Source organism: Eurytemora carolleeae, unplaced genomic scaffold (genome assembly GCF_000591075.1).
Source record: "Eurytemora carolleeae unplaced genomic scaffold, Eaff_2.0 scaffold110, whole genome shotgun sequence".
In the NCBI taxonomy this organism is placed as follows: domain Eukaryota; kingdom Metazoa; phylum Arthropoda; class Copepoda; order Calanoida; family Temoridae; genus Eurytemora; species Eurytemora carolleeae.
In genome coordinates this window covers 183,491-211,063 of record NW_019396070.1, presented here as the reverse complement: position 1 = coordinate 211,063, position 27,573 = coordinate 183,491, and the positions used below count along the sequence as shown (strand labels likewise).

Genomic DNA, 27,573 nt, shown 5'->3' with positions numbered 1-27,573 from the left:
AGAATCAATTTTCAATACTGGATATCGTTGAACTTGTCTCATTTATATTCTATGTAGCCCTAGATATTTTTATTGTAGAAATCTAAAATAATAGTTTGGAACTGTTTAAAGAAGTAATTTGCAAAATTATCATATATTCATGCGCGAAAGCTTGCAACATTTGGATCACTGTGTATAAAGTTTTTTTTTCTTTATTTTTACGTTTAGAAGTAAGAAACACACGATAAAATTAGGAATTTATAGTATAAGCTAGACACAAAGCTAAATTAAGCATATATGGGAGAAATTCATTCTGTTCCCAATAAACATGGGTCCCCATGGATACATTTATTATATTTAAATAGTTCGCATAATTCTTATAGCTCTCAATTCTAGCTTCCATAAAGTTGGTAGGATCCGTCCCTCTATTCCTCTTTTCCTGATTCCCTTTACCCTTTCTGTCGAACATATCTGTGTAAGGCCTGACCTATGAATGTCAGACTGAACGACGTCTCTTTATGTCACGTCTGAGTCTCTGACTTTTTATCCAATGCGCTGCGCCGCTTGCTCTAGTCTGTACTCTGAAGCCTCAAGTTTTCGGTGCCGTCACGAGCGTCTTGTGACGTCACGACAGCGCCAGGTAGATCTAACCATGCTCTGCCAGTATGATAGAATATATGGACTTTTTAAAAAAACAATAAAATTGATTGTTAATACTTTTTTTATTGTATTACAGTTGAGTAAAACTGTTTGCTGTGAAGTTTACTATCTTAATCGTAAAAAAGGACAACATATAGGACTCTGCAAAACAGATATGTTTTTTTTGTACATTCAACGATAGGAAAATATAGGGAACGGTGTACGAATTTCTTAGAAAAGTTATTTTTAAAAATTTGTCGTGTTTTATTTTAGTTTGGTTGTTTTGAGCGGGAAGTGTACTGGCAGAGCACTGGGATACTAGATTCTAAATTTACAGTCGCGGTTCCAGCGTCTCAGTTCAATCCTGCACACAGACCCGGATACAGTGTAGGTTACTCAGGGTCCTAGATATACTAGGATCATGTGATTCGTTACGTAGTGAGAAATTTTACAGAAAAGTTTTAAGGATATTGTAAAAACTGTGAAAAATGCAGATTAAGGGTTCCTGACCTTGACAATTTAAAGTGTTGATACAAGTGCCTGCCTCGGGCTGTGGTCATGAAGTTTGTCATTTGGCGCAACATGACTTATTATAGATAACACTGATCTAAACGCTACCAGAGTTAAAAACCACAATGGGATTCGTCCCGATAATGTGGAAACAATATTTCTCCGCTCTCCTCTTCGTCCCAACCCTGCTCCTGGTTACCGGAGTCGGGACGGTTGACGACTCTAGAATGAGCAACAAGTACGAGCAGCAAAGATATGATGGTTGGTATAATAACCTAGCTCACCCTGAGTGGGGATCAATAGAATCCCATCTAACTAGAAAAACTCCTCCGTCCTACTCCGACGGAGTTTATCAAATGAGTGGAACGAGTCGTCCTAGTCCTAGAAAGCTATCTCAGTCCTTTATGAAAGGCAAGGACGGTCTGGGGTCCTTAAAGAATAGGACAGCTCTTGGAACATTCTTCGGACAGGTAAAATTTATCTTTACTTCATCCTGCTCTAGTCAAATGTTAAAGCCTAATAAACCTGTTCTCTCTCTCTCCTACCTTTATCCCAACCCATTCCATTTTATGCCAGATAAAGGTTCTCCAGGAGTAATCAATATAGCAGCTAGATTTAACCTGTTACATCTTTAATATCTTGCTCAACTTTAAACCTGTCTGTGCAAACGTATGACACTTTTAAAAATATGATTAAAAAAGAAAAACGTGAATAGTCAATTTGACTCTAAAGTGTACTGTTAATTCACTCGGGCGGAATGTAAACAAAGAATTTGCAAACGATAGGAAAACGGTTACGCATGTACATTATGTACGTTAACAGCCCAGACCGGTAAAAGCATAGCAATTCAATGAGAATAGATCAGAGGAGGGGGAATGATGGGTATTGTTTACATTTTACTGTGACGTATTAGGACAGCTTTTAGGAGCTATTTTTAATATAAAATATTAGAGATTATAAGCAAGGTTCTTTGTTCCTGATCAGGGTAGGAGGACCGTGCAATTTTTTACGAATGATTTTCTTAACAATTACACCAGTTCTTGATCTGTCGATATTTGTCACAGAAATGTGTTTTAATTTGGGACACCCTGTAGTATAAAGAAACTCAGAAATGTTTTTTGAGACACTCTGTAGATTTTTTGGAAACATATTTGTTTTCAGTGATGTGATTAGTTTTGGTATTAACGAGCCTTGATTAGAAGAATACGTGGGATTATTTAAAAATTAATGATTTAATTATAAAGTTGATCGGTATAATTAGACCTTATTGATAGGGAACGAACGGGAATGCGCAATTTATATGTGTTAATTAAAATTGTTATCGTAACTCGCATTGACATATGAATATCATTTATCGTTAAAGGAATTCACATAGATTCAGGCTGCTTATAAACAGTTTTTATCAATTTTTATGACAGGGTCGACTTTGAAGTGTCGCAACGCTTAGATTTTACCTCTCTAACTCACTAAAGCTTTTCTGTAGCCCTGTACATGTACATTTTAGCCATTTAAAACATTTTTTGTTAGCTTTGGTTTTTAAAAAGTAATTGGCAAAATTCTCATCGATTTTTGCTTGAGAGCGTGAGACCTTTAAATCACAGTGGGAAGTAAAGAGGGGGGGGGAGGCGCAGTTTAATCTACCTATATATTTTATGGTTTTACTTAAAGGGACTGTCTGCATAAATTTTAAAGGTATAATAATCTAGAATATGAGAAAATATCGACTTAAGTTTAGATCAAATACATCCTTGGGTTAACTAAATATTGAAGGTAATTAAGTAATTAAGTCAGGAGAATTATAGCTTATGTGCCATTTAGCCAATTAGAAGACAATTTAGGTCATTTAGTTAAGACTGAAACTTGCGGTTAAATGAGTTTTAATCAACGATAATTAAATGAAAGATTTCCGTCAAAAATTAAAATATGTGGTTCAACAAGACAAAAAAGCCGTTGTTTGATTTTTAAGTTAGAAATTTCCTACAATATTCATTATAATCTTATTTAAATACATCGTTACAAAAACATTTAATTACAGGGTTACCCACAAAGGATGAGACTGTAAAGACGACCTAAAATCCTTAAAATATGACGATCCCAAGGTTTAACTAAGTATTCTGTCCTAAGGGCTTATCAAATGATTTGGAAGGAAATAAATAAATTAACAATTGCAGGGATTCATAAAGAAACAAGACAGTATAAATTACGTACAATCGTCTCTGAAGTCTCATCCTTTGTGGGTAACCCTGTAGTGCAAAGAATTCAACTGTAAGTCTTGAAATTATATAAAGATCCAATGTAAAGAAAAAAAGATTTCTTATTCTGCCTTGGGGCGTTTAACATTTACTTGTAGCGCAGTTTATAGTCAAAAGAAAAAATATGGGTTTTCTCATTAAACAACATTTTCTCATTAAACAACATTTTCTCATTAAACAACATTTTCTCATACTTTCCTTCTGAACAGTTTAATCTTGAATTTACCAAAACATAAACCCCTACTCTCAATCTGGATCATCCAATGTTATCTAAATCGTCCCATACAGAAAAAAATGGAATCCCAACTGTTTTATGCTTCCCGGGGGGAGGGGTAGTGTAACAATATTTATTTCAAAACATATTTCTAAGTGACACAGTTTGGCATCATCTCAGACTAATCAGGGCTAGATGATTCCTGTTTCTTTAATCTATATGTAATCACGTGTTGGTCTATTATTCAACCATCTTTCAACTTTTTATACTTTTTTATTCAAGACCCATTCACCGACAAATAAGTATCAAAGAAAAAGTTGAAAATTTATTTTCATTTGCCATAGCTTGCTGCGACCAAGTAGATTCTAGAACAATAGATGGCAACGTAGAATTTGTACAATCTCAGTACAGCTGTAATCTGACGTCACAAGTGTCAACTTAGTTAAGTTTATGTTCGATAAAATCATTAGTGATAATTTTAGAATAAAAGTGCTTATATTACGGTAAAATTAGTGCAATTTTATGTGTCCTTCCGTTTCTGTTTTTATACATTTTATTCAATCTTGGAAAACATGTCAACTAATGTGAGAAATGTTCTTTTTCCTTATTTATATTTGACACTTGTGACGTGGTGTATGATTGGTCCATTTCTCTGTTGCCACCTATTGTACTTAATAATTTATTTGGCTGCGACAAGGACTGAACTGTTTAATCAGCATGACATACACACTTATTTCTATATATTTATAAATTAACTGGGACACCAGTATTCAAGAAAAATGTTGAATCATTCAAATCAGGTTTACAGTACGCATGAAGAACATGAATTCCTGTTCGGAAAACAATCTTGATTGGAACTCCATCTATTGAGTATATTTACAATCATACCTCCCGCGACCTCTCACCCCTGAGCCGAAAATTTAAGAGTATCGTTGAACGAAACTCCCCAGTTTCCTTTTTGGGGTTTGTACATTTGTGTAGATATTTACATCATGAAATAGAAAATAAAGAGAAAAAACAAACTGAAAGAAATGATGTGTCTTAAAAAACATTTTAGAAATTTAAATCTACAAAACCTGGTTTCTGAAACCGGGTTTCATGGCGATACTCTTGTCTTAAATTTCGAGCTCCTTGGGTTCCGCATGAAAAAATAAAACAATTGAAACCAGTTTAATATCATTATGTATCTAATTCAACCACGCATAGATTACCATTACCGAAGATGAGCTCCGAGCAATTTCTTAAATTTAATCCGACAATTCACATTTAGTTAAAAGGGGAAAATATGTAACATAAAATTATGTGCAAAGATTCAGCCAAAATATTATGAAAAATACATTTAACAAATTTGGAAATATGTTCAGAATGATGTGGGTGGCTTGTTGGATAGCTGCCATTTAAAATATTTGAAGGGAATTGACCCCAAGCTAAATATTGGGTATTTAATTTTAGTTAGATACATCTGGAGAATAAATTCTCGGCCCCGAGAATATATAGAGAATATTCTGAACAGACATTCCATTTCAACTCCTGGTCGTTTCTCCATGCTTCTTGACGATCACGGAGTAGTACTACAGGGTACCTGGAGCAAAATGAACCTAGCCTCCCTTCCCTACTAATAAACCCTTCCAGCCTTAACCTTTCTTTTAGAACTCAAACCTCATTAAGTTTATTTGTTTGAATGCATTTACGCGTAAGAAGTTTAACTCTCCGTCTATAGTGAGAAGGGGATAGTAGAGCTAATACCAGTCTGCTCAGGGCCCATACTAGATAAATATATAATACTAGTCTTCTCAGGGCCTATGCTAGATAAATATATAATACTAGTCTGCTCAGGGCCCATACTAGATAAATATATAATACTAGTCTACTCAGGGCCCATACTAGATAAATATATAATACTAGTCTGCTCAGGGCCCATGCTAGATAAATATATATTACTAGTCTGCTCAGGGCCCATGCTAGATAAATATATAATACTAGTCTGCTCAGGGCCCATGCTGGATAAATATATAATACTAGTCTGCTCAGGGCCCATATTAGATAAATATATAATACCAGTCTGCTCAGGGCCCATACTAGATAAATATTTAATACTAGTCTGCTCAGGGCCCATACTAGATAAATATATTGATTAAAATTAATTATCTTCTTCTACCGAATTGACGCTCTGGCATGAAGCTTGTTTAAACTTTTTCAAGGTTGGGTTTAGATTGAAGATTCATGAGCTTAGAGCAGGGTTTAAGATCTGATGAAGGGGTGGAGAAAACAATCCTGGTATATATGTTCTAAGTTATCTTTATATTGTGCACTCAAACCTACCCAGCTTTGGATATTTAAAACAACCCTTGTGTTTAAACCAACTCTGATCTCTGTATTTTGTCATACCCTGATATATGGGAGTTAAACCTCCCATATCTGTATGGTTTAACATACCCTGATATGGGAGCTATACCTTCCATATCTGTATGTTTTAACATACCCTGATAGGTTTGCATAAGCCAGCTTAACCTGATAATCTTTGTATTTAGCCTTTACTGATGAATAGAGATGAACCAACTTTAATCTATGTGGTGGAACTAACTTTAATTTGTGTTTGATCCTGGTAGTTTAAACCAAGTCTGATCTGGTTTCTAATCCTTCTCAGTGTTTGTTAAACCCTTAATATTCAGTTTACTCAGTGCACTTGAACGTGGACTTGGAGCAGGGTTTAGGTTCCAGACGGAATAAATAGAACATGGTTCAGTTTATGGCTCATGATACATCATGGAGCACAGTTTCAGGGGTACAGTTTTTGGATACATCAAGGAACATGTTCAGGTTCAGGATACATCAGGGAACACGGTGCAGGTTTAGGTTACAAATACAGGTTCAAAATACATCATAGAACACTGGACAGCTGCAGGTTTAGGTTCAGGATACATCAGGGAGTTCTGAACAGATATAGGGTCAGGATATATCAAGGAACACTGAACAGGGCCGGTTCTGGTTCAGAAAAGACAGTTCAGGTTCAGGTTCAAGATACATCAAGGAGCACAGTATAGTTATTAAAAGCATTTGGTCAAGGTACTTTACTAAAACGAAAATAAGGTTTGGATTTTAGTTTATATTAAAGTTTGGCCAATATCTTTTCTCCTGACGCCCTTAATTAATAACTTGAAGTATATTTAACAGGTCCTGCCAACTAACTTAAACAAACCAAGGACGTAGGTAGTTCAGAGTAGGAAGTAGAAGACAGAGTAGCTAGGAGTAGGAAGTAGTAGACAGGGTAGCTAGGGGTATACAGGGTAGTTAGAAGTAGAAAGAAGTAGACAAAGTAGCTAGGAGTAAACAGGGTAGCTAGGAGTAGGAATTAGTAGACAAGGTAGTTACGAGTAGGAAAAAGTAGACAGGGTAGCATAGGAGTAGGAAGTAGTAGACAGGGAAGCAAGTAGAAGGAAGTAGTATACAAGGGGTATACAGGGTAGTTAGAAGTAGGAAGTAGTAGACAGAGTAACTAGGAGTAAACAGGGTAGCTAGGAGTAGGAATTAGTAGACAAGGTAGTTAGGATCAGGAAGTAGTAGACAGGGTAGCATAGGAGGAGGAATTAGTAGACAGGGTAGCTAGTAGAAAGAAGTAATAGACAAGGTAGCTAGGAGTAGAAAATAGTAGTCAAGGTATCTAAGAGTAGGAAGTAGTAGACAAGGTAGCTAAGAGTCGGAAGTAGTAGAAAGGGTAGCTAGGAGTAGAAAGAAAGTAGTAGACAGGGTAGCTAGGAGTAGGAAGTAGTAGACAGGGTAGCTAGAAGTCGGAAGTAGTGACAGTGTATCTAGGAGTAGAAAGTAGTAGGCAAGGTAGCTATGTGTAGGAGGTAGTTAGGAGTAGGAGGTAGTAGACAAGGTAGCTAGGAGTAGGAAGTAGAAGACAGAGGGTAGCTAAGAAAATTGTTTTTAGGAAGTAAAAATTGGTAAAATATTCTTCAATTTTTTTCTCCTTTTAAGTTTGTTTCAGTTACATGATCCCTCCTCTCCTTATCCTTGGTTGAGTCTTTACGTCACATGGATTAAATGCCCCCCTCCCGTTTATTAATTCTGTGAGAGAGACCAATCAAACCTCCAATCATCATGAAATAATTTGGACACACATGTGATCAGAGTTTAGAAAATACCAAGAAAAGTCTAGACAGAGGCAGGAAAATCTTAATGTTTCATTTAAAAATTTTAGGTGTAAAGATAAATAATTTGACCGAAGCGTCAAATATAGATATATTGTATCCGGGTTTAGGACCCAGAGCAGGTCAAACCTATACCCTGATATTCCTCAACCCAGCTCTATTAATGTTCTGCTTTACACTAAACAATATCCAAATATCGTAAACCTGGTCTATTTTCAACCAATCCTGGAATACTTAAACCAAATGTGATAAAAACCGACCTTCTTAAAATCCAACCCTGATATAACTCAATACTGATAGAAACCGACTCTAAAACCAGCCAACCTATCTACAATCCAACCTAGATACAATCCAACCTTGATTCAAACTAACACTGATTCAAACCGACCGTCCCTGATTCGACCCAATCCTGATGCAACCCAACCATAATTCAAACACATCCTGATACAACCCAATCCTGATACAAACCAACCTTGATAAAAATCAACCCTGATCCAACTCAACCCAGATACAAACCAACCCTGATGAGAATCAACCCTGCTAAAATAAAACCTGATTACAAACCCATTCAGATGCAAACCAACCCTAAGATACAACCTATTTTAATCCAACATTGATATATATATCACCTCTGATAAAACCAATCCAAAGGTTAACCAACACTGATATAAACCAAAAACAAAACATTATGAGAATCAACCAGTCTTCAATCCAATCCTGATACAAATCAACCCTGATGGAAACCAAACCGGTAAAACCCAACTCGGATAGAAACCAACCCCACTACAACTCAATTCAATACAACCCTGATCCTAATCCAGAAAATCAAATCCTTGTTCTACATTATCACACTTTTATTATTTCTGAATTATAACTTAATTTTTTCAAATTAAAAAACGATGAGAACAATGAACTGATAGATTGATTCATTGATTGATTATCCAATCTATTAGGTAAGACCTTCACACACTGACAGCACATATAGGGTGGATAGTACAGTCGTACTTTGATGCTGTACTGTGTACAATACACTTTGTACGATGTACACTGTAATCCGTACTACTTTGCTCTCTTTTGGATTGAAGTTTTTAAGTTTGGTTCACGTCAACTCTTAACAACTCTTCTTTTTCGACTCTTGAGTTATTCAAATATATTCTTGAAAAATTGTAATAATTGATGAGGCTCGGCGCCCTAAAACAGTGGAAAAGTTGCTTCTGAATTCCTAGGATCCAAGCTAACTGTATACTAAGAACTAACTATATTATGTGGGTTCACTGCTCCAGTATCCTGCAAGGACAAGTCCTGCCCTCGGCACAGAATCTACAAACGTCAAATAATTAAAATGATCAGAGGGTGGATAAACAGGGATTAATAGACATACAGGGACAGGAGATCATCCAGTCCAAGTAATTCATGGAGTACTTGAAAACTTTCATTACTAGTGATTGGATTACTGGTTGACATTTCTTTACAATTCCTTTAACTTCTGAAAGAGCTTTAAAACTGAACTTCAAGGTTTTGTAAAGCTGAAAAACATGGAAAAACTAGAAAACCAAGATAATCTGGAGAACTTGGAAAAATTTGAGAACTAGGACAGCCTGGATGAGAATCATGAGAACCATTAGAACCAAGAGAACTAAGAGAACTTAGAGAACCAAGAGAACTTAGAGAACCAATAGAACCAAGAGAACTAAGAGAACCAAGAACCCAAAAGAACCAAAAAAGATCCAATAAACCAAGAAACAAAGAGACAAATAAACCGATAAACCAAGAGAAATAAGAGAACCGAGAGAACCAAGAGATCCAAGAGAACCAAGAGAACCAAGAGAACCAAGTGAACCAAGTGAACCAAGTGAACCAAGTGAACCAATAGAACCAATAGAACCAAGAACATCAAGAGAACCAAGAGCACAAATAGCACAAAAAGCACAAAGTGAACCAGGAGTAATAAAGAAGCGAGAGAACCAAGAGAACCAAGAGAACCAATAGAACCAAGAGAACCAAGAGAACCAAGTGAACCAAGTGAACCAAGTGAACCAAGTGAACCAAGTGAACCAATAGAACCAATAGAACCAAGAACATCAAGAGAACCAAGAGCACAAATAGCACAAAAAGCACAAAGTGAACCAGGAGTAATAAAGAAGCAATGGAACCAGAAGAACCTGGAGAACCAAAAGAACCAGAAGAACCTGGGGAACCAAGAATCAAGGGAAAGACATATCTATGAGAACATATAAATTTCAACGAGGCCAACAATGACAGTCAGAAACAGACAGAAAACATAAATGACAAAATCTAGCAAACCTTATCTTAACGAAATAAACTGAAATGTCATCTGCATGTTTATGGAGGCCACGGAGCCAGGAAGAGGATAGGAGAGGGGATGTGTGTATAATATTCAATTAATGGTTTACAAGCAATGTGCATAAACTTTTTTGCAAACTCATCTATCTTCTAGATATAAGAACATGCAGAAAAGATCTCTTAGTTCAGATAGCGCTCATATTTTTAAAGCTCATTAGCCTTTGTACTTTCCTTGTTGGACAAAAGAGATTAAATGCATAATGCACGCCGTTTGCAACAAATATTTAAACTCAATATAATGCTAATAATTTATTCTATAACCTAGGTTTTAAGATGCTGTGATGTTATTCACAAATAATAACTAAACCGTATCCTTTCTGTCAGACCTAAGATTGCTAAACGTTCAAGAATTTAATGCAGTAGTTATATTAAATACAAGGATACTAAATATGGAGACTACCTCGGAATTAATTATGAAACACATTTTTATGTTTCCAGTATATTTGATATTTTGTTGGGTGTGTTCTATGTCGATTCATTAATTCATCTGGTGAGGAAGTTGTCAAATCCTGTCTCAAATTCCTTCATCAGCATTCAGCATACAGATATATGATCCTATCTAAATACGTAAACAAACATGGATGGATTATTGGAGGTGTAGGATTATTGGTGGTGTAGGATTATTGGGGGTGTAGGATTATTGGAGGTGTAGGATTATTGGAGGTGTAGGATTATTGGAGGTGTAGGATTATTGGAGGTGTAGGATTATTGGAGGTGTAGGATTTTAGGATAATTGGAGGTGTAGGATTATTGGAGGTGTAGGATTATTGGAGGTGAAGGATTATTGGAAGTGTAGGATTATTGCAGGTGTAGGATAATTGGAGGTGTGAGATTATTGGAGGTTTAGGAGGTTTAGGATTTTAGGGGATCCGGAACATTCAAGATTAAAGAACATTATATTTTTTTTTAAGTCCTTGAATTATATGAGGCGACTGGTTCATGATTTTAATTGATTTTGAATATTGAAATAGGTTCCAGGTAGGGAATGATATTTTTGAAAATTTTAGAATTCTAAGATGTATTAAATCTTGAGTTGATGTTGTTAGGGATTGAAAATCTTTGATTTTTCTCTTCAAATTCATCTCACGCGGATTGATTGAATATTCTGTAGATGCATCAAGATGCAGACTTTGAAATTAAATGGAAAACGTCGTTTCATTCACATTTGTCAATAAAAAAATTTATATTTTTTAATGATTTCAAGGATTGGAATATTTAAGCTACAAATACATTCCAGAAGAAATTCTGCGCCAATACATTTTTCGAAATGAATTATTTATACAAAAACTTCTTTTCCTACTGTCTCCTTGCGTGATCACTAACAATGTGCATACGAATTACGTGCCTATATATGCAAAGTATTTGAGATTAGGTTTTAATCTTGCTATTATCTCCTAGACAGTGTTTAATTAGCCATTATATACCTCAATTCCAGTAGTGCTCTCTTTGCATACATTTGATTCACATTTTAAAACGTACACTGTACGGTGTGCATGTGTACAGTGTGCAGGATTTAAAATGGCGCCTTCTCTAGTAAAATATGGCGCTAAAAAATTTGGCAAACATTTCTCAATGCTTGACATACACAATTAAATTGGCTTTGTGTCACAAAATCTCCCCCAGGGTTTCCTCCCTCCTCTCCCTTGTTAATATTTTACATAAATATTCTTTAATATGTAGATACGGTTCCGGTCTGAACATAAGATTGAATAGGATGTATTTGAAGGTTTGTTCTAAAACTGTGAAGCAATAATGATAAAACAATGCAGGATATATGTAGACTTCTTTGTCATTGTTGTTTTAATATTTTGTAAATAGTATTGTGATGGTTTGAGGGAGGAGAAGGAGGGGGGGGGGGTAAATTTAAGATAATAGTTAAAAGATAAGGTTTACTGTTGGATAGTAATATACTTAATATCTGGGTTCGACTGAAAGTAGGTGAGCTAGTTGATCAGGTTTGCTTTTTATATGGTGATATTTGTATGCATCCCCCCCCCCCTTGCTAGGCCCGATTTAAATAATATTCAGTCAGTATATCAGATGGAATATAAATTGGAGTAAGACGTGTTAACCTATTATCTCCTCCGATCCGTATTCAATCCCTTCTTTCACAGTTCACACCCTTTCTTAATATTCTTTTTCTTCGTCTGCCATTTTATCTTGATTTTTTTGGTTTTACATTCCCCCTCTACCCCCGTGTCTCCTTTTTTTAGACGCTCCTCCCGTGTCTTTCCTATCCTTGGTTAAGAAAACCCCAAATTTGTTTAGCTTTGAACAAAAAATTTACAACACCGGGCGTAAGAAATATTTCCGACTTCACACTTTTTGGCATCCTAACAATATTCCTGTCAATATAACGACACAATCTGAACCCTAGGACGCCTAACAATATTCCTGTCAATATAACGACACAATCTCAACCCTAGGACGCCTAACAATATTCCTGTCAATATAACGACACAATCTGAACCCTAGGACGACCACCTTGTTAACCTTCTAAATATAAGAAAATGTCAAAAAATGCATTTTTGCATCTTAATATATTCTAAATTTAAACAATGTAAGTATAGGTCTACTTCCGATGGTGGTTTGGGTTCTCCAACTTTCAGATATTTTTCCTGATATTCCTGACTTCCTGAATTTGACAAGGACTAATTTTATTCAAAAATTCTAAACTCCTTGTTCTACATGTTCTAATCATACCATATACGGATATGGAGCTAGAACTAGAACCATAACAGATATTCGGAGCAAAAACTTAAACATTTCCATCATACATTGTGCTTGCATAACTGGCATTCTTTCGAGGGGTTTTAGGTTAACCTTAGTCTCTAAAAGTCAAATTTTTGGATTTAAATTTAAACATAAATAAACTTTAATTTTTCAGGTGGTGTCTGCTGAAATTCTGATGGCAAGTGAATCTGGGTGTCCGATAGAAATGCACAAGATTCCAATTGAAAAATGTGACGAAATGTACGATGAGGAATGTACAGGCGACAAATTTATGCCCTTCCATCGTGCCGGGTACGACAAAAAGACGGGTCAGAGTCCTAACACGCCTCGAGAACAGCAGAACAGTATGACAAGCTGGATTGATGCTAGTTTCGTCTACTCAACAAAGGTAATAAAATGGTGACTCCCCACGTGATTTAAAATAGCGTCTCCCCAACGCGACTTAAGATGGCGTCTCTCTGCACGTTGGCCTCAAAATGGTCTCTCCCCTTTGGTCTAAGTTTAATGGTGTATCCCCTCCTAACATTTTCCAAACATTTTCCAAACTATTGACGAAAAGATTTTTCACACAATGCTTTTTTTAAACTAGTTCTTCAAGAGTTTTTTTTCTGGAATTTGTCTTGATACTCTGTACAGTGTAGATGGACGCAACTAGATTTCCCAACCCGTGAGATTAAAAATAGGAATTTATAGGTAAATGACTAGGGTAATAGGGGAAAATTATGTGATTTTCAGATCAATAAAAAAATCTTCGCCCCCCCCCCCTAATACAACATCCCAATTGCGCCTCTGGTCTTGTAGGCACTATCTAAATTCTTATTTAAAACAAAATTGAACTATTAAGCTAGTTGCTAATTTTAAGGCCGCCCGTTTTCATAAGTAATAATCGTTCTATTGTCTAGTATTCTGTATTCAAAATTTGCAAGTGTATGGGAAATAACTGTGCTGAATGTTTGTGCAAAAAGCTTGAGCTGATTTTGCAAGTATTGTTTAGTTGTACAGGGAAAATGCTTAATTGAATCAATTAATAAACCAGTATATTCATTTAGGTTGAATAAAAGCGGCCATTAAAACAATTTATGTGTTAAAATGTGATTTATGGTGCTAAAATTATATTCATGTTCTGTTAATTGACTGTTGAATAAAATTTGGCGGATTTTAAGGATTTTACGATCCAACTCTTGTCATAAATATATCCAACTATACTTTCATACAAATCATGTGTTATACGTGTAGGAAAATAATTTTTATTTCTTAATTGATTTTTTTAATTGTTGTAAGTGAACTATAATGAATATGTTCAAAAATGTTTCAATTTAGAAAAGAAATTTGTGAAGTTTTAATGGATTTTTAAATTCTACTTTAAATTCATCACGATATATTACAAAAGGCATTAATACATAATACTCGTTGCCATATGTTTCCCAACAGTTAAAGTGCTTAAATATAAAACCTTAAGTTCTAAATTACACTTTTTTGTGAATTCTCATATTTCATTATGACGGACAACAGACGGATAATGTTCAAGTCACAAAATGTTTACGCAGAATTTTGTGTGTTGCAAATTCTGATTACTAATCATAAAAGTCCTATCTTTTGCAGTAACTGAATTCATTATACTCAAATCCGATATATTAGCAAACACATAAATTGTTTATGTTCTGTATAGTCTATTTATACCTTGTTTAAATATCCCGAATCTTACATTAGACCTACCTAGATATTCTTAACCCTACCATATCCCGAACCCTAAACCTCATATCCGAACTCTAAATATAGATATACGAAACCCTAAACCTATATATCCCAAACCTTAAACCTAGATAAATCAAACCTTAAACCTAGATATCCTGAACCTTAAACCTAGATATCTTGAACCCTAAACCTAAATACCCTGAATCTTTAACCTTTTATTCCAAACCTTAAACCTAGAAAAACCAAACATTAAACTTAGTTATCTTGAACCCGTACCTAGATATCCTCAACAATTAACCTTATTTTCCAAACCTTAAACAAAAACAAACAAAACCTAGATATTCCAAAGCTTAAATCTAGACATCCTAAACCTTAAACTTGGATATCGTGAACCTTAAACTTGGATATCCCAAACCTTAAACTTAGATATATCTTGAACCCGTACCTAGATATCCTCAACAATTAACCTTATTTTCCAAACCTTAAACAAAAACAAACAAAACCTAGATATTCCAAAGCTTAAATCTAGACATCCTAAACCTTAAACTTAGATATCCTGAACCTTAAATTTAGATATCCTAAACCTTAAACTTAGATATCCTGAACCTTAAACTTAGATATCCTAAACCTGAAACCTAGATATCCTAAACCTTAAACCAAGATATTCCGAGCCCTACACCCAGATATCCCAAACCGTCCACACAGATATCCCGGAGCTTTATTTTGAATCCAGGACGTCGTTAATCAATATCCTAGACGTATATAACCTGAATTCTAGATCAAGATATTCTGTACCTAAACTCATAACTAGATAAAGATCCGTCCCTGAGAAGCGTTCCTCTACGCTGCTTGTCCAAAGTCTCAATTAAGGTTGAATATATGAATTTATACACACACATACATATTTAGGTATGTTTAAACCGCTGGACAAGCATAGAACCTTGATTAACTCCTCAATCATATATTTTTGGACTTGATCGATCAGTCTCAGTCTTGCTGAGTAGAGTTCCACCCAATGCTGATCTCAGTTCTGCACTTTACCGTCCTTAAAGGTTTCCGTATCCATATTTCTCCTTCATTCTTTGATTTCAACATTGAGTCTTTTTTAGGAGTCTTGGGTGAGTGCGATGAGATCGTTTGAGAACGGGACCCTGAAAATGGACGGAGATACTGTTTACGGAATGCCTCCACACAACCTGATGAGGGTTCCGATGGTTAATGCTCCGGCTCCTCATCTCCTTGCTCAGCTTAAACCAGAGAGAATGTTTCTACTCGGAGATCCCAGAACCAACCAGAATCCAGCCTTTCTCGTCCTAGGCATAATTTTCTACAGATGGCACAATTTCCAGGTTGGGGATAATTCATTCATTCATTTACCCATCTTTTAGTTCATTATTCATTAGATTGCGTTAGTTAATTAATTCATTCATTGATAAATTTATATTACTAAATTTTATTTTTATTCATTCATTCATTCAACCGGATGTTAAATGTCCCAAGATTACTATATCTTGTGCTGGGAAAAATATCCCAGCTCTAGATTGCACCTAGATACAGTATATAGACTACTTTTCAAACTGTGTATGTTATCCTGGTCCAGGAGCTGGGGAACAGGTTTTTAATGAATTACGATCGTATCTGAAAGAGGGTTGGGTCTTTTACGGTAGTCTTGCTCTACTTCAAGTATCCAATTGTAGTTTTTACTCTGTTACAAGGAGGGGAAGGGGTAGAAGGGGACGAGCGGGATGTTAAAGAGATTGAAATAGGGAATTGAAAATTTTTAATAAAGTAAGTTAGGGGGGGTTGGGGGTTAATTAAAGGATTAACACCTTTCCTCTGGTAACTTAGTATAAGATTGATCAGGGTTTTTTAATATCATTAATCCATAATGCAATGCTTAGATGGCTACCGGGAGTAGTCAACTGTATCGTTTAAAACATTAATACTGTTCACAAACAAACACTACACGAACAAAAATACTTTTTATTACATTTTTGGAATAAACGTTTCAGGGTTTTCTTATCAATGAAATCGGAGTTTTTTCTTAAGATCTGATCTTTTTCCTATGTGTATAAGTCTGACACAGATATACTAAGAATTGAAGCACGATTTGCACATGGAGGTAACACGCATCTCAGTGTATATATACTATATATATATATACAGTGTTAACCACACAGGATAAGACTTTTAAGGCACTGTCGACAGTATTTCAAGTTACTCTCCATTAAAAGAGTTAAACGCCCGATTCATTAGGGTGTCCTTAAAACCTTATTCATAACTACCAAATAGATTATCAAGTACAATAGGTGGCAGCAGAGAATTATACACGACATCATAAGTGTAAAAAAAGTGTAAAAAGAGAAAATAAAGAACAGATACAATTACACTTATTTTACTGTAAGATAAGCACTTTTTTCTAAAATTATCACTATTTTTAATCATTTTGTCAGACACAAAAACTACATTGACACTTGTGACGTCAGAATACAGCTGTACTGAGAGTGTACAAACTTTACGTTGCCATCTATTGTACTAGATTCTATTTGATAAGTACCAATGAGAAAGATATCGTTGTTTCTTTATCTCTGAGTTCCATTCTTTGTGAGAAGCCCTGTACCTAAAAAATACAAGACAAACCAAGGGCTATCTTTTTTCAATATTTTTTGTTACATTAGACGCGGTTTACTCAAAACTCTCAAAAAGTAAATTTTTTTTGCGAAAGCATTTGGTACGATCGTACATCAGTGTTGTTGTTTTTTAGATTGCCCCCTTTTTCCTGCTGGAGTATGCTGCAAATCGTTCGTTAAAAATATGGATTGAAGTATATTTAATATGAAGATATTATCAAAAACCACTCTATTACGTTAAGTTAACACTGAAAATAGACGATTAAATCTAGATATTTAAGTAGATAGATTATCTTTCATCAGCAAGTTAAATACTTTGTTACTTTGATCTTTTACTAGATTTTTCTTTTTAATTTGTTTTGCTATCGTTCCTTTTCTTTCTTTTTGTACTCTTTTTAAATTTTCAAATTTGATTGGTATTAAACGGGAGAGGATATGGAGAATATAGGGAGGGTAGTTGTTTCTAGGGTGAAAAGAAAACATTAAGATTAATTAAATTATCCATGAAACCTTCCCTCCATACTTACTTCATGCTTTGTTACTTCTGCACTCACAATATTTTGACATTTTAAACAATATGTAAAAGCGAATAATTAAAAAAAAAAAAATTGCTTTTTATGGTGTTTAGTTCCAGCCCAGCATGTGTTCTAATCTAATCTGAAAAGGAGGAAAATACGATTATATTTCAGATCAACTCAAACTATACAAATGCACAAACAAGCATAAAATACTATCTTTTTTATGCCTCAGTATTAAGGTCAACTGCCTTAATATGCAGGCAAAAAATCTTACCGACCCCCCCCCCATACTCTACAAATACCAATTAAATACACCATGTTTGGATAATATATTTAAGATGCATCTTACTCCTCTTTATCCTCAGGCATACCCTGAGTCGACTCATCCTAACAAACCTAAACCTTAGTATTTACTTCTTAATTAAATATTTTTATTATATTCACTCGAGCCCCCCCCCCCCTCTCCTCCTGCTCATTAACATCAATCATTTTTTCTTCCTGATATATACATTAAGTTCTCCTAATTTGATATTTTTTTAAGCTAAGTAAAAATTAATGACGTTAAACATTTTTTCTAGGAATCACTCTTTTAACAAGTGCATGTTCTCAACTTCTCAGTGGCGAATATTGACACTTTTTTTGCGCCGAAATCTAATTTTTTTATTAAAAGTATTTAAAGCATGCCCAAAGATATTGATCTGAAATAAAAATTAATTAATCAGTGAGGAAAGGTAAACTTGGTAATTCGTTTTTAATTTAAAATTTTTACATTTTCAAATTTACTAGATGCATATGTCATATGTCATACTAATATTATGTGCAATTTGTATCGAAAAAAAGTTTTAGTGCAATTTTTCATTAGTTTAAGCTGCGCTCAATTTTAACCCTTTATTATCCAATTTCGTTTTTTCTTAAATTTTTAACAATTTAAAACATATACAGGGTTACCCACAAAGGATGAGACTGTAAAAACGACCCAAAACTTTAACAATTTGACGATTTGAGGCTTGATTTTTGGTTTTTGCCTTAATTTGAGTATTTTAATAGTTTACTAAATCATTAATTACAGAATTTTTGCCTATAAGGAACCCTGAATGCATGAAAACTGATTCAGTGAAACTGTCTCTGAAGTCTCATCCTTTGTGGGTAACCCTGTATACTCCACTTTAAGTCTGCATTTTAACGTCTATTTAAATGTATAAAATAGGTTTAATATGCCCACTAATTAGTTCTAAATCTAACCAGGCTAATGCTAAAATGTGAATAGTTTTTCTTTCACAAAAAAGTTCTTTGTTTGTTTTATTCCTCAGTTGTTTCTAGGGTGAAAAGAAAACATTAAGATTAATTAAATTATCCATGAAACCTTCCCTCAATGCTTACTTCATGCTTTGTTACTTCTGCACTCACAATATTTTGACATTTTAAACAATATGTAAAAGCGAATAATTAAAAAAAAAAAATTGCTATGAATAACTTACATTTTTTTTATCATATTAATGATTGAATACATTTGAATGAATTAAACTTCATTGAAAGCAGCGATTTTGTACATGAAAAAGTATTAAAGGGACTGTACTTTAATTTCAAGTTTGTCTCCATTTAAAGAGTGTAATGCCCGATTCACAACTGCACCCATTAAAGTGTTGTCCCTTGTTAGTTCCTTAAAACTATCTCCTGAAAGGATTTGTGTATTTCTCATAGATAAATAAATAAACATAGATAGCTTATGTACGCAAAATCACCAAGAATTGTAATGTCCGCGAACTTATACTTCTTGGGGTCAAAGTGTACTTTAATGATAAGCGGGGTGGTTTGGTGCTTTAATGGATTTCATAATTATTAAACCACTCAGGAGTGAATTTTATTTTGAGAATATCAAATTATTTCACTGAGCAATATATGATATTGACGAGAATTGAAGAAGGACATGAGAAGGACTATTCTAACTTAAATTTCTCTCTACAGAACTCATGTGCACCACAAGTACTCAATGACATAAGAACATCCAATGTTCACAACCGACCTAGTTAATCTATATAATAGGAATATCTTTAAAACATCTCTGTACATTTATATCTTTCAAGATGAAAAATGTCGTCTTATGCACAATCTTTATTTATCTATGGTATTTCTGCTATACGTAAACAATGAAGGAAAATATCAGAATTTAACAGAGGCTGGAAAAACGACGATATCATTCTAATCATTGATCAGATAAAGGTTTAAAAAGAACCGTTGTGAATCTGGCATGCCCATCTGCTTTTTAAATGTATTTATGGTCACTTGCAAATATATTAAAAGTCTTTTTAAAGCTAAGAATATTTCTTGCAAATTTGAATAAAGGAATTGAGTCTTTTTCACAAACTCAAATTTCCTAATCCCTGTATCTTTGCAACCCAATGTCGTATGACCTTAGTTATTTTAAACTATGAATTGTGTTGGATCAAACCGTTTTAGTTTGAAATATCAAAGGTTAACACCATCAGGCTTCACAGATGTAGATATTAAGAAAATTTGACTTTGTGGCAAAGACTCAATTCCTTTGCCAGTCTAACAATTCCTTTGCCAGTCTAACTTACTTTGTTAAATGAAAAGCATGTCAAAGTTTGAAATTCAAAGGTTTTCACCATCTGGTTGCAAAGATACATGGAATAAAAAATTCTAGTTTGAGATCATGAGACTATTCTGGTCTATCTTACTTTTCTATTAAAATCATTAGATTAGTTTCTTCTATGCACGAACAAGTTTCTGCTCTACTATTTCAACTCTGTGGGTGCTTAATGAAAACCTTAATTTGCAAATTCATAAAACATCAATTGCGGAGTAAATTTTGTTCTTAAATTTGCCTCATTCACTATTTTGCACAAGTTAGCAATGGAAACTAGAAAACAGTAAAAATACTTCTAAATTAATTATGAATTTCCGCTAAAGATTTGTTATTTGCAACTGAAATATAACCATTGCATTGAATTCTTTAATAATTATTTGTAATTGGTTAAAGGGACTGTAAGCTTAATGATTATTTGAAATTGATTAAAGGGACTGTAAACTTAATAATTATTTGAAAATGATTAAAGGGACTGTAAGCTTAATAATTATTTGAAATTGGTTAAAGGGACTGTAAGCTTTATAATTATTTGAAATTGGTTAAAGGGACTGTAAGCTTAATAATTATGTGAAATTGGTTAAAGGGACGCTTAATAATTATTTGAAATCGTTAATAATTATTTAAAATTGATTAAAGGGACAGTAAGCGTAAATAAAGTGACCCTCCATGCAAAGATTGCCCTTGAAAACTTGATCAGATAAAAATGTGGAAGATATTGTCGGTTTCTGACTTGAAAAGTGTTCATTGTTTCCGAGTTTCTCCATTGATTCTTATAAACAAGAAAGCGCAAAGTATATAAAGTTGTAATCTCTGTTTGTCTGTTTGTTTGTTTGTTTGTCTGATCATAACTTAGGAACCCCTGGACCGATTTGCCCCACATTTTGATTGGGGAACTCGGGAGGCCAAAGGGAATATTTTTTGCTGGGTTTTGAGATTCTAAGTTGTGTGGGTCGACTTTTATAAAGAGACAAATAGTTAAAATCATGATTTAAGACCTAGTGCGGGTAAACGGCGAGAGAAACTATGAGTAACCTGGGCAGCGCTAGTTTAAAATAAAACTAGTTAACACGAAAATGTTTTGATGTCGGTTTCTTTTTAAATTTGGTTTAACAAAATCTTACTTTTTAAGATGTGTGTGTTGCGTAATGTTGAATATTGGTATTATAAATTTTAATAATAGTGATAAACATATTTAAATCAGTTTCTGATGTGGAACAAATATGGAGGATTTATCAAATATTTCGGACAGGACTTAAATGACATTTTTTAAAGCAGATTTTGAAAGTTTTTTTTTTCAAAAATAAAAAATGTATTTTCCTCTTAAATTGATGGTCACATTCTTTCCTGATTTATTTGAACCAAAATGAAATTGTAAAATGTAATAAATATTGATTGGATCCAATTAGATTTAAATCCAACGTCAGGTTGTAAAATTTGGCATTTCTTATGATTTTATCGATGGTTTTTCAGGGATATATATTTACCACGATAAATCAAGAAAGAAAGGTTAAACTTTTTGAAATCTTTTTAAACCTTTTTAATTCTGTTCACAATAAAGTTAACATATTTTTTCAAAAGGTTTACATTGAGTTTTAAAACAATTTCTTTTGTTATATAAAAGCTTATCCCTGTTATTTATAATAGGGTCAATACAAAAAAATTTCTAGTCCAACCCCTAATCCACTTCTGATTTAAAAAGACAATTTTTAGCGATGCTCAATGTAATAATAGCTCAGAATGATATGGAATTTGCTTATTATATTAGATGAAAAGCTCAAAACAACAGGAAAATTGCACGGTTAAATCTATATATATACTTTGCTTGTGTGTCTGTTTGTTTGTATCAAATAAACGTCAAAACGGCTAAACCGATCAGGCCCATTTTTTTGTTGGACCTCGAGTGACCCCAGAGAAGGTTTATGGATGATCGAATTTTCAAAAAATTTGCTTTTTCCAAAATTCGATTTGTGAAAATTTAAAAATCCACGAATTTTTTTATATAAAAAATCCGGGAAATTTTTATTTGTTTTTGTTTTAATGTATACAAAGAGAACATGTTCACAATTGAAATAGAACATGGACGCGAAGCGCCCTAAAAGTCTAGTGTGAAATATTGACTTGTTTGAAATTTAAGAATTTTACGAAAAAAAGTGTTTATTAAGTTTTGTTTTAACCTAGAATTGTTATGTATATTGATTTGTTTACTTTAGGCTGAGCGAGTACGTGAGGTTAATCCTGATTGGTCTGACGAGGACGTATTCCAGGCCGCTAGAAGACGGGTAATTGCCTCCCTCCAGTCCATCATCATGTACGAATATCTTCCCGCATTCCTGGGCAAGGAGGTTCCGGAGTTTGACGGATATAAACCTGACGTTCATCCCGGTATATCTCACGTCTTTCAGAGCGCAGCATTCAGGTTGGTCTTAATACTTGGTTTGCATGTTTGTCGGTGTCCAATAAACGTCAAAACAGCTGATCAGGCCGATTTTTTTGTGGCAACTCACATATCCCCGGAGAAATTTAAAAGTGGCAAATTTTGCCTGGAAAAATGGGAATTTTTTTATGTTAGCAATCATATTATTTTTTGTAAACAGAAAAATTAGCAAAATTCTAAGTTTTAAAATTGCGTAGAAAAAATGTCCGCATGAAAATAAAGATTTAAATGCTCCGATTTTTGCTATAAAGAGGCGTGAAGCGCCCTTTTCTACCTTTGTTTAGTCTTCTTTTGAGTTTTTAGGTCGTTATTAAAATTACATTATTTTTGGTTAACTTTTATCTGAGTTAAGGCATAATTAGTAAAGTTATGCCTAAAAAACTCAAATATTAGGTTTGTGATGAAGTCTGTAAAATGTACATAGGATTAATTTATTCTTGGGTAACTGAAACTTCTTCAATATCTGACTGCTTTTCCCCTTACTAACTTACATAAAGCAAACAAACAAACCTGGACACAAATTAGCCTGCAGACCCTGGGATACCGTTAATGATGATCAGAGTTTTCTATCTGCTCCTATACTATGCATGCACACTGGAAGGATTTATGGCTGAAGGATTGAATCTTGTAAGTCTGACAGGGTGTGAGGTTTAAAAGGAAAAATCTGGATTATAAGGTTTTATCAGATTTGAAAACTTGGATGCAATACAAGTCTAAACCTGTGTTAATCCTGACGTTTCAGGGACACTAAGGTTTCTCACCAGATTAGTGCAGAATATTGGCATGTGGCTGAACTTAGGGCTGACGCCAATTTGTGCGTCAAACATGTTTTGTCTTTGACAGCTGGCAAAAACTTGCTCGGAGCAAGGTTTTAAATCTAAAAGTGAGATTTCTGGTTTTAATACTTGTTAAATGGTTTAAGTAATCTGAAAAAATTAAATTGTCAAAGACAGTGTATATCTCAAGAAAAGGATCTCCTTACGGGTTTATTTTATACACACAATGTTCTGTTAAACTCGACCCTTAGAATGACTGAGTTAAAATGCATGATATACAAGTATTAGTATTGGGTGTAGGAGTGAGATATAAAGAGATATATGATTAGGATGCATGTGAACTAATCAGAGTTAAATTCAGCTGTTGCTCCATCACTGCGTTCAAGCCACCTGAAACAAATTGATCGGTTTTAAAGCTTCGACTATAGATGGCGCTAGTAGTAAATACAAGTATTAAACGGATGGTCGGAGATAATAATAATAGAGTATTTGACTGCTCTGATGTATTAATAAACTTGTAATTCTACATTTGGATAAAACCACATCAAGAATAGAAATTAGGTTTGAATATTTGAAAAAGAACTAGAATTATTATTGTTGATATTTTTGCATCAAGTTTTTTAATCCATGAGTTTCACTTTTCATTCATTTTGATATCCATTTTTACTTTTTGGCAATTCATCCCTGCTCAGGCTCATTTTTCCCTTCTTTTTATTTCTATTCATTTCTTTTTCTATCTATTATTATCTATTCAATTCTATTCATCCTTTTTAGATGGGTTAAATCAATTCGTTCTGACATATCCCTTTATATCAATTATGATGAAGAAAGGTTTTTGTCCGGAGCTGAATGAATTTTATATCAGAGCATGTTTTTCTCCTGTTTATACTGTACCCTGAGCTATATAGAACCATAGTAAGGGTTCGATACTGGGGTATGATTCAAATCTTGCGTGTGCATTAAATAACTTGACCTCGTGTTAGAAACTTAAGTTTGTACATTATCTTTTATAGCTAATGGATCATGGTTATTGTAGGGCTAGTGTGCAGTTTTATCTTTAGTATATACCCTCCCCCCCTCCTCCTCCGTAGCTCTTTTATAGCTAATGGATCATGGTTATTGTAGGGCTAGTGTGAGTTTTATCTTTAGTATATACCCTCCCCCCCTCCTCCTCCTCCGTAGCTCTTTTATAGCTAATGGATCATGGTTATTGTAGGGCTAGTGTGCAGTTTTATCTTTAGTATATACCCTCCCCCCCCTCCTCCTCCTCCATAGCTCTTTTATAGCTGATGGATCATGGTTATTGTAGGGCTAGTGTGCAGTTTTTCGATATCATGTGTATATGGAGTATGCACTAGCTGGCTTGGATTAAATAGATTGCAAATGTAGAGCTGATGACTTGGAACGATGGCGGATACAGTTTAAATAATCCTGGTTTAGATCGCTGTAAAGATATACCTAGAGTAGGGTTCAGGATATCTGGATCCCGCATACATCCTACTAAACATCTCACAAAACACTAAACCTTCCATCATTACATCCTACATCTCAATCTTTAAACCGTGGATAACGCACGTAACGGGAGCTCTCCGGGTTGCCTTTGGAGTAGAGAGTAGGACGTTTACTCAGTGTGGGGCTAAGTATCAATATTGAAGTGATTTATTAACCTGTATTTATACACACTGGGGAGTTCGGACATATTTATCATGTTCGACCGTATTTGGAGTTTTGCAATATCATTCTCTTAATACAGAACTAGATTGAAAAGTTTTTAACTCCTTCTCAGGGTGCACGTCAAGATAGAAACATATCCATCTACATATTGGATACTAGCTCCAGGCTCTTTCATCCCAAGTTTTGAATGATAAGTCAGGGTTGTTAGTTATCAATTTATATGACTTGAATGAATGGTGAAAGATTTAAAACGTTCCATCTTACTATAGGATATGGTCTGCTCTAGGCATGGTTTGATCTTGGCATTTTTTGGTCTAGGTTTGGTTTGGTGTAGACTTGGTTTTTTCTGGACTTAGTTTGGTAAAGGTTTGTTTGATCTAGTCGTGGCTGGTTCCAGGCCTGGTTTGATCTAGGCCTGGTTTGATCTAGTCCTGGTTTGATCTAGTCCTGGTTTGAACTAGGCCTGGTTTGTTTTAGGCCTTGTTTGATCTAGGCCTGGTTTGATCTAGATAAGGTTTGATTTAGCCCTGGTTTTGATCTAGGCCTGGTTTTGATCTAGTACTATTTGATCTAGGTCTGGTTTTATCTAGCCCTGGTTTTATTTAGTTCTGGATCGATCTAGGCCTGTTTTTTTCTTGGCCTGGTTTGATCTAGGTCTAGTTTTATCTAGGCCTGGTTTGATCTATTCCTGGTTTGATCTAGGCCTAGTTTGGTCTAGGCCTGGTTTAATCTAAGCCTGGTTTGATCTAGGCCTTTTTTGTTTTAGGGTAAGTTTTGATCTAGGTAAGTTTTGATCTAGGCCTAACCAAGATCAAACAGTTTAATAAGTTCATGGTCCAGGGTTCAATCTTCAGCCAAATATTTAAAATTATTCCAGACAATGAATCCTTTAATTTTTGCCTCGCGAGAAAAATATATTTTGCGAACGATGCCTTTCATGGTGTTTTTTACTTAGATGTGGACTTTTTCCCTTTTTAATCAATTCCTTTTTTGGCCCAGATTGTTTCTTAGGTATTTCAAATATATATATTTTTTACGAGTAAGCAGTGGTTTACTAAACTTCAGATTCTTTAAAAGAGGTATTCTTTATTCTTCCTTTTGTTTGGTAAATTCATGTTTTTCCCTGGTAAATTATCTTTCTTGTCTGGTAAATAATCTTACTATCTGGTAAATTATCTTTCTTGTCTGGTAAATAATCTTACTATCTGGTAAATTATCTTTCTTGTATGGTAAATAATCTTCACTATCTGGTAAATAATCGTTACTATCTGGTAAATAATCTTTACTGCCTGGTAAATAATCTTTTCCATCTGGTAAATAATCGTTATTATTTGGTAAATAATCTTTTCTATCTGGTAAATAATCTTTACTATCTGGTAAATAATCTTTACTCTCTGAAAAAATGATCTTTTTATCTGGTAAATAATCTTTACTTTCTGGTAAATAATCTTTTCTTTCTGGTAAATAATCTTTTCTTTCTGGTTAATAATACTGTCTGATAAAATATCTTTCTTTGTCTGGTCAAAAATCTTAGCTGTATGAAAATATTATCTAACATTTTTTGGTTGTTTACAACTCATTCTTGCATGTTATTATTCTATCTATCTGTCAAGATATCCAGAGCTGAGCAGTATTATCTGATAAGTTTTTGAGGCAAGATGTAGGAAGGTTTTCAGGAGAGGATCTAAGCGTGCGTAATGCCCCACATCCTTCACTAGTTTTAACACCGTGAGATGCACGAATATTTTAAACCAAACCAAACCACCGTCAGACACAGACAAACTCTCAAAAAGATCAGTTTTACAGCCCCTGTTTGGGCCAGAAATTCCGTGAAATACTTTGTTTTGTCTCTGTAAAATATTAATATAGTTTTACCCTTGAAAAGATTTTTCTTTGCGCGTTAATGATAGATAGTTTATCCTTCTACTTTAAGATTTTTTTCTTTCATTCGTAATTTGATGAACATTGCTCAACATTTTACATGATTCTATTGAAGTTTTTAAGATTTTATTACAATTTTTATAATACCTTGAATTCAGAAAGAACTAAGTCCAATTTCTTTCTTAAATTTCAAATGCCTTATTAGTCGAGTTACTTAAAACACTACGAAATTTAAAATGTTGTTGCAGAAAATATATAAATAATGAAAGTCTAACAGTGTAATGCATTTTTAAAATGTAGTATTAAACTTGTGAAGTAAGCGTGTTTTTTTCTTTTAAATAATGTCCTCATTCTTTTTACTGACAGACAACAACTCCTGGACAATAACCTCAATACAAAAGTGAAGTTATTCCCACCGATAAAACATTCCCCTTTTTTGGGATGTCATCTTAATTTGTTGTAAAACATTGACATCTTTCCAAATTTTTATTCTAGGAAAAATCGTAAGTCAC

At 34.2% G+C, this 27,573-nt stretch overlaps 1 protein-coding gene across 1 annotated transcript in view; it reads left to right on the top strand.

The window, feature by feature from the left end:
- The first annotated feature begins 965 nt into the window (after positions 1-965).
- Positions 966-27,573, top strand: part of LOC111712072 (dual oxidase) — a 35,834-nt gene continuing 9,226 nt past the window's right edge. The window contains exons 1-4 of the mRNA XM_023486584.1: positions 966-1,598; positions 13,000-13,233; positions 15,650-15,889; positions 22,507-22,712. Of these exons, the coding sequence (XP_023342352.1) occupies positions 1,254-1,598; positions 13,000-13,233; positions 15,650-15,889; positions 22,507-22,712 (1,025 nt within the window). The 5' untranslated portion in view covers positions 966-1,253. The remainder of the gene's footprint in view (positions 1,599-12,999; positions 13,234-15,649; positions 15,890-22,506; positions 22,713-27,573) is intronic.